Raw genomic sequence first — 9176 nt, 5'->3', positions numbered from 1 at the left:
TGTCTGCTAATTAATTGTCATTCTCCTGAATATTCATACCTTATCATCAGCGCGTCCTTAATTGCACCGTAAAATATCTCTGGGGGCTAAAACCCACTATGGACTTAATTAGAAGCATAGGCCTATTGGTGGAAGAATTAGGACCTAAGTATGGTTACCTGCGTTCTCTCCGGATCACTCACATCATGGAGCGTGTGCTTTAATATCAGGACCATCACGGAAAGTTTATGGTGTTTTTTTTAATCAGCTCTCCAATGGGCAATATGCATGCCTATAATATGTGCAGTAAAACAGGTGAAAGAACATCAAAAATGGCATATTATGCTCGTTTTCTACGTGCCTTGCAGGTTGAAAATGGCAGTTTCACATATCCTACTGTGTTTATTCGTTAGTTTGGCGCAGGTGCTGCCAGAGGCGTCAATTGGGTATGGCAAGCTATGGCAGCAGCCATACCTTGGCTACAGGGGGAAATAATAAACTGGACTTTTCATTGTTCCTGTTGCTATATGGCAACATGACTCACGCGCGTGCAAGACACCAGTCATGTTGCCATACCTTAGCTTTTTCTGAACTGACGCCACTGGGTGCTGCTGAGGTGCCACAGCAACCTGAGGGGAAAGGAACCCTGGAAGTGACCTGCACGTGGATAGCCGTCTAGGCCTAGTCATAAGATAGACCCACATAACTAAATCGGCTATAATTCACTCCAGGTTGTAAACCTATTTAATTGTTGCAATATTAGACTATAGCACTGTGTTAATAGCATATGTCAATCTTGCATTCATTGCATTTGATTTGCTCGTTTATGTTTTAATCGGTTCGCTCATGGAAATATAGGCTTACAGTTGTGATGTGCATTATTTTTTTGTTTGTTTATGCATATCCATATACATATACACTTCAATTTGTTTCCATTGCTCCATGGACTTGCAGCTTCCCCCCCCCCGTTCATTCTGGTCCATATAGGTCTGGGTGGCAGCATATCTCAACTTGATTCAGTGTGACAATATTGTTTGGCTATCATTCGCTGCTTTAGAATGGAATCGATCCTCTTTTAACAACATTTGTTTCCTATTGTTGCCACCGTGCAGCAGTCGAGGGCAGACGTGTGAAAGTAGCTGTTTGATTCTCTTTTTCATCCCCATGACCTCAGCCTTTGTGTCCCGTCACCCTGGGAATGTCACGCCTCACTACTCTACTTTAAGATGTTTCAGAAAGTGCTTTTGTTTTCCCTTCTTTTTCGGCCTCACACAAAATTGTTCTTGGTCCCCGTCTGTAAAGGATACTTCAGACCAGGGCTCGGTTCACAAGTGCAATGCAATTTGGCTTATCCCAACCTTTGTTCGTCTTCTACAAATGACCAAACATAGCGCATAGTTGATCTACTGCTGCTTGAACTCGGGGAGTTTGGGAGCAGCCCAGAGCCTCTATTCACATTCAGAGTCATGGTGGTATTTTCAGTGTGCCTCGGCCGGGGGGACAAAAGGCCCCACCAATATCCCATAACCCTGAAGAGCAAAAAGCCACGCTGTCGGTGAGCCAGAAATATGCAGTGCTGGCTCTCAGTTGGTTAACGGTTAACTTGCAATAGCTACACAGCCCAATTTGCATGGCAGCGCACCAGGCGCACGAAATATAGGAGGAATGATACTGGTGGTCGTGCGAGTTGTTGGTGAAGTATTTCCTTTAATTAAAGAACACAATGATATAGTTAAAAATCCAACGAACAAACAGGATGTAATGTTCTTGCAGTTACAATGGTTGGTTGCATTTATTAGTGTTTGTTTGACGAGCGCATGCAGGCCTATTAAAGTAGCTATATCAACAATCAATCCATTTGAATCTCGTAGACGTAAACTTTAATTTAACATATCACACATATGGGGCAATGCAGTGGTAAATGTGAACTATAGGCTACCATAAAGGGTTTGACTGCTAATTACGCATGTAGACACCTAAATGTCAGCGAAACGAATAGATTATACCATCACGGTGGCTGCATGGTTACAGAGTCTGAATAATCCATATGTCATATATTTGATAATTGTCATTATCCTCGGTGCATGGTGCATGGGTTGCCCACCCTGGACCACTTCCTCGTGCACACAACCTTTTCAACGGAACACAAACAGGGAATGACAGGTGTTCAGGAAAGCTCCTCGGAGAGAAAAACAAACTAATGAAAGAAAAACTCATGCTAAGCATGGAATTGACTTCCCCTGCGGAAGTTGTACTTTTCCAGTTAATGTGTATGGGGAAACTGTATAGAATAGACTATTGGATTTATTTTTTTCCTCAGCGAATTCCATCCTTTTGAAAATATGCTTAAATAAATCTCCATATTTCTTTTAAAAAAAGAAGTCTATTCGATCTCTGGATCAAAAATAGCTGTGGACTGATTCGACAATAGCGTCCCTTGCAAGGCGATTCTATTCGTAATCCGTCAGACTGGTGATGGGGTGTATTGTGGATTTATGGAGGGAAATTAGCATAAATTATGAGCAAATCTGTGTGCGTGTGTGTGGTCCCCGCATTGCGAACCCTCCAAGCGGAAAGGTGGCCCTTGGTGCGCGCTGGCCAAAAGCTTGAATGGCCACAGCTCCAAATAGGCTCCCATTTGGTTTTCACATTCATATAATTGACTTATGGATATTTTATACAGTTTTCCCCGCACCACCCTAAAGGGTTTATTTGCATTTCTGAAGTACTTTTCAATCTTCTTTACATAAACACAATAGCATTGATTGCCTCATGAAGTTTGAGTTTGAACAGCGTTGTTTGCATTGTGTTGATGTTTTTATATAGTCGGCTTCCTTTGCTCAGCTAGAGGCTGAAATTAGCCGAGGGGAAAAATGATGGTCAACTCATCAACTATCCGCATGTATTTTCCCGGGCATTTGTATCTCGTAAACAATATATTAAAGGGGGATAACACGTAAATAGCCCGTATTTGTTCACATATTATTTATGCTAGTTTACTGAGTTAATATTATTAATATTTGTAGATATTAATTAAGACGCTGGACTTGAACATGAATTGGATCTGATCTTTATAATTAAAAAAAATCCTATACTAAATAGCAATGCATACATTTTTTTAAAACAATATTTATCCCATAAAGCTAATATTATAACAAATGGATATCAATTAGGCCTATTATAGTCACAATATACTATGCGTGCAATTAAACAGCCATTTGCGTATTCGGTGTAAATGTGTGAATTGCTGCGTATTAGCCTAAAGTCCCTTTACAGTAGAAGAAGTTAACGCATACCTTCACACACTGAGTGACATCGCAGTTCAATTCCGGTTGCCGAGCCTTTTCACCCCCTTTTTCTGTCTTCAAATGGAAATGATTTCTATTGGCCCAAGGTGTCCATGTAAATAGGTGTAAATGAAACCAGATTATGCCTTTCTCGCAGCCCCCTCCTCCCAAGGCGATTGTCATGTGATAGCAAAGAGGTGGCACATTAATGGAGCGCCTCTACAGGGGTCTTTTCTGCTCATGTCACCACATAAAACTATCAGATGGTTAGAGAGGAAGGACATGGAGGCGTCCACTTAGCTCGTCTTATCAAGGACGCAGAGAGATGAAGCCCATTGAATTCTGCTAGCGGGACAAGCTGACTTACTTTGTGAGGGAAAAAGACTCGCAGCACTTCGTCCTTTAAATGTGCACCGTGTCCGACAGTTTGCGAACTCGAGAGACTCTCAACCGGCAGCAGCACCGCCACCGACGACTATTTTTACGCAACATACTTTTTCCGCTGCGCCCGCTCGCTCGGCGTGCATTCAGTGAACGCGGAACGTCCCAAGAAGCGTGACACGTTTTCCTCAAGGAATTAAAGGGAGATTCAATTTTAACTTTTTTTGTTTGTAAAAACAAATACATCCGAGGATGCCTCGTCCAGGGAGGAACACCTACAGCGACCAGAAGCCGCCGTACTCCTACATCTCCCTGACTGCCATGGCCATCCAAAGCTGCCCGGAGAAGATGCTCCCTTTAAGTGAAATTTACAAGTTCATCATGGATAGGTTCCCGTACTACCGGGAGAACACCCAGCGGTGGCAGAACTCCTTGCGACACAACCTGTCCTTCAACGACTGCTTCATCAAGATCCCGCGGCGCCCAGACCAGCCAGGTAAGGGCAGCTTTTGGGCACTGCACCCCAGCTGCGGGGACATGTTCGAGAACGGAAGTTTCCTGAGGCGCCGCAAGCGCTTCAAAGTGCTGATGATGGCGTCCGAGCACCTGGCCCAGAGCAAGCCCTCCGACGCTGCCCATTACCTCCAGCAACAAGCCAAACTAAGACTGTCGGCCCTGCATGCGGCCACCGGCACGCACCTCCCCCAGATGTCCAGCTACAACCTCGGAGTGTCCCAGTCGTCGACGTTCAAGCACCCGTTCGCCATCGAGAACATCATCGCCAGAGAGTACAAGGTCCCGGGGAGCCTGGCCTTCTCCACCATGCAGTCCATGTCCGCCGGCTATCCCATCCACAACCAGCTGACCACCGCCTGGCCCCACATGTACAACACCAGCATGATCGACACGTCGGCCCCGATCTCCATGGCCAGCCATGGCGATTACAGTGCCTACGGCGTGCCCCTCAAGTCCCTGTGCCACGGGGGACAGTCCCTACCGGCCATCCCCTTGCCCATCAAGCCCACCCCGACCTCCATGGGCGGCTTCTCGGCGCTACCGCCGCACATCCCCGCGTTTCTATCAAACTCTCCGCAGTCTCTGAGCCCGACGTCCCCGCAGACAGCGACGAGCCAAAGCAGCCCCGCGACCCCGAGCGAGACTCTGACAAACCCCTCTACGCTGGTGGCGGTCCACTGACCGACCTGTTTAATACGAACTTGTTCCAATACATGAACTGTAGGCTCATCTTACCGTTGGGCCCTTTACCAATCCCAAAGTTTTTATTTTCTTGTCGTCGGACAAATATGGCTGCGACCAAGGCAAGAAGTTGAGTTGCATATTGAGTCATTTGTACATGTACTGAATGTGTTGCTTTAATTGTGTGATATATATAAATATATATATAGGGTCCAGCACAGAATTGCGTAGCGAAAATATTGCTCTTCACAAAATATAAATTATTTGATAGTTCTATTTTTCAGTTCAGTGTCAAATATGACTGTTGAGCCACTGGAAGGATATTGAAATCTGGTTTTGTTGGTTATCAATTATTATTTCAAAGAAGTGCTTGCAATTCCCACGATAGACTTTTTTTTAAGGAATATAGGATGACTCGTTTTTGCACCATTTCAATGATGTGACCATTGTAATGTCAAAATACAAGGCAAACTGTTAGGACTTTGTTTGTTTTTAAATGATGGAATTAATGGTGGTTAAGGGTAGGCTATACCAAATAGGGCATAGGGTTAGATTTGTTCATCCGTGTGAAACAGCAAGCAATCCGAATTTATGAAAACTTTTTTTTTTTCAAAATTGAAAAGTTAGTATTGTCAAACGTCCTCTCAAAATGCAAGATGTGAATACCGCAGAAATACGTGATTATTGAAATGTTGTAAAATGCACTTTTTAGTTCCATGTTTTAGATATCTATTTTCCAGAAAATGTTCTGTGAAGCATTTAATTTAAAAGCTGTGGTGACCATGTGTATATCAAGATGCTGTAAATTTGTACTACGTTTCTGTTTTTTGGTAAAGAAAAAGCATGCATTCCGAATTTGTGTTGGTGCTGTTTGTTTTGTTTGTTTGTTCATTTTTGCAAGCATGCGTGCTTTTGAAAAGTGTGCAAATAGTCTGCATTGAATTGAATTGAAGAAGAAGAAAAAAAACTGGTCATCAAAATATTTTCTCATTAAAAATGAAGTAAACAATCAAATGTTTTTGGATATTTTCTATAGGCATATTATTATTATTATTATATTCTGTTTGCCTTTTATTTACAGGCATGCGTTTTTTTAAAGAAATAATTCGATGGTAATCCAATAGAATTCAGTTCAAATACAAATCAGTTTAATCATTGTTTTTATAGTTTCAAGATAATCTTTCACACAGACAGAAGTTAGAGCTGCAAGCCCGAGCACCACGGCTGCATGCGTGCAAGAGAAGCGCGCACGGGGACAGCAATGGATCGTGCACACAGGCCATTAGGATGCACGGAGTTGCTGCCGCGGTCACAGCGCACACAACCAGCCTCATTCATCAACTCGTAGGCTATACACAATTAAGCCCAACAATAAACATTTAGAGAAGCAACACGTAGGCCAAGCCATATAGCGCGGGGGGCTATGTCTAAATTAATCATGACACCGCGGCTGTAGGCCATATGTAGCCTAGATTTATTTTTTATTTTTTTATCAAGCCTCTTAATAAAGAAATAATAGAGGCTACTGAGAAGTATTTCTTTCCAAATATCAATCTTGTCTTTTCCCCCAAAAAACATGTATTAATCAGGAGAACTTGTGGCCTAACAACAAGTGTTTCCAATCTTTTGGCACAAATGGTTTTATTTTTTACTTTTTTTATTTTTTTACTTTATTTATTTTTTTATTCCACAATTATTAGTTGCATTTTTAACATTCTCGCATTTGTTCTCGTTTCCAAACATAATATAGCGTTCCTTCATCTTCTCAGAAAGCAACAGCCATGCATCTCGAGGTATTAAACAAATAGCCCACATTAGAATTCCCTCACTTTATGCAATAGAGTAGATCAAATAAAGGCTCTCCAGCCACTTCATTCTCCTCCATTCACTCGAATTGAAAGTGCAAAGAATTGCAAACTTAGACTAGGCCACCAATGTAGATTTAGCCTTTTCTCAAGGAGACAAAAAGGACTGTTTTTTCACAAACACATTGCTGACTGGGGAACTAGGAAACCAGTTACAAGACCCTATTGGAATTTAAATCCACCCCTCCCCCTTGGACTGTTTGTAAACCAGTGTTAGCTTTTTCTTTTCTTTCTTTTTTAACATTGTGCATTTGTATGTGTATTGACTCATGGGTGATTAAATGTGTTGAAGTTGCAATAGTTTCAAGCCTTCATTTGAAATTGTGATTTTGTCTACTCGTGACAAATACATTTAACAATTTAGCCATTGAGTTTTATTTTATTTTAAATAGCAGATAATACATGTTATAATTAAAAAAAAACTTTAACAGAATATAGTATAGCCTATCACTGAAAATTAAAGTAGCATCTCGCCCAATGGACAACATGCAAATGACATGAATTCACTATAGGATTATCTTGATGCAGTTAACTCATTTTTGAGTGAATTAATTTGTACACAAAACCACAAGGGTCCAATGTGTTGCCTTGGTATTGCACTGATGATAACAAAACACCCATGATGAAGATTACACACTTAGAGAACAAAATCTTTGTAATCAAGTATTATAAATTGGTACATTTTGTGTAATACAAGGCAATCTTAATCTAATGATGGAACTTTGGCCATAAAAAGCAACTTCTGATCATCCTGTACCTTATTGACTGGTACAGCACATGTTCTTAAAAAAAAGGTAGCATCTTTGTTTTTCCTTCATTTGACAAATGCAGGAAAAACAAGGGTTTGGTAAAATGCCAGAGTTTTAGGGTGTGTGGTGTGACTGGTGTCATGCACCTGCATGCAACAGAATCCAGAGTGTTAATTTAACTAAAAGTGTAGATATATTGACCCTTAGGGTTAATTCCATAAATTTACTCTGGACCTTTGCAGTACATTCTAATACTTTCCGGGTTAAATAAACACTCCACATTTTATCGTAAATCCGCCTGAACACATAAACACCTTCAGCTGTCTCTGGAAAAGGGAAGCAAAGATCAAGTCTCTTTTCTTTGAACTTCTCGGTGCATGCACAGAAAAATCCTTTGTGGAAATTTAACTAAAGAGTGTACAAACTCTTACAACAAATGGGACCCGAAGGGACCCTTACGGGTCCATGTGGATGATGTGGTTTACAACCTCTGAGTTAAGTTAGCACTGAGGATAATACTAATGGAACAATAGTGTTACAGGTGATGTGTAGTTCAACAAGAAGGGTGCAGAGACACAGCCCTGTGCTTGAGGCGAAGCACATAGGTCAGTCCTTTAAAATATATATCACTCCTCTGTTACTGCTTAGCGTTCCACTTTCACCTAACATACTGTGCTTCGCATTGGATTTAATAATAGGCTGGAAAGCATTATTTTCTCTGAGCAGTGTCCATATTATAATTGTGACTACCACTATAGTGTGCAATTCCAGCAATATTAGGATAACCTCAGGAAATCTCTCTAATGCACCATTGGACAGTCAATAATTGAAACTACATTAAAAAATAAATACAAAGATTGTATTTGTTTTCATGTAAAAATATATTTATGTGTTTCTTCTTAGATCTTATACAGTTATTCTGTTAATTAATTAGGCTTAACTCCAACGTGAACTTAGTTGTGTAATACCAGTGTACACTGTCCTTGTGCCTTCAACTATGTTCTACTTACACAAAGAAAAAGGTCATCTTAGGCAGGGCATGAAATATAGACCACGTGTAAAGCCACAGTGTTGTAGTTTAATTAAAATAATTCATTAAAGTGGTGGCCTAAGGTAATTAGCATGTATAATTTATGATTTGCTTAATGCATGCAGGCAGTGGCCTCCGTAATAAACTCAACTTAACCCCAAGTAGAGAGCCACAATGGACAGCATGCTGTTATTTACTGTGTTTATTGTTTGGATATTTGTCAAGGCGAAGCAAGTGTTTCATATAAAACACTGGACGTTATCTGGCTTTCACCGTGCGAGAATGACTTATTTGTTTATGAGTTTATCTTGTGGATTTATGCCCACTCCTAATGAATGTTGTCAGATTTGTTGCAGGGGGAAATATATTGGAAATTGCTCTCGGTCTTCTGCTATACCTTGTGCTCACTATTAACTTGTTCGGGTGCTGTGTTGAAAATAGCTCGCTTGGATTCTGTACTGTAGTTTCACGCCTGACAGAACGGGGCCACGGTCAAACACATATATATATACACACCACAAGGTATAGCTCAACTTCTCTCGCACAGCAGGCTGTCAACACTGACTTTTGGAAGCAGCAAAATAATCGATGATGGACAAAACTTGCATTAATTATACTCTGCAAATGTGGCAATCCCTGACAAGCCTTTGACATTTTCAAACATGGCTGGTGGCTATGTTCTCCTCTA

General features: G+C 41.2%; 1 protein-coding gene across 1 annotated transcript; it reads left to right on the top strand.

Annotated features, from left to right (window-relative positions):
* Positions 1 to 3899: 3899 nt before the first annotated feature.
* foxb1a (forkhead box B1a) lies at positions 3900 to 4844 on the top strand (the record flags this gene model as incomplete). Its single annotated transcript, XM_080737299.1, has 1 exon — positions 3900 to 4844. The coding sequence occupies one exon, from the start codon at positions 3900 to 3902 to the stop codon at positions 4842 to 4844; it is 945 nt and encodes a 314-aa protein (XP_080593425.1).
* Positions 4845 to 9176: the final 4332 nt, after the last annotated feature.

This window comes from Nannobrachium achirus (genome assembly GCF_963921795.1).
Source record: "Nannobrachium achirus genome assembly, chromosome: 11".
Classification (NCBI taxonomy): domain Eukaryota; kingdom Metazoa; phylum Chordata; class Actinopteri; order Myctophiformes; family Myctophidae; genus Nannobrachium; species Nannobrachium achirus.
This window is presented reverse-complemented; position numbering and strand designations above follow the sequence as displayed.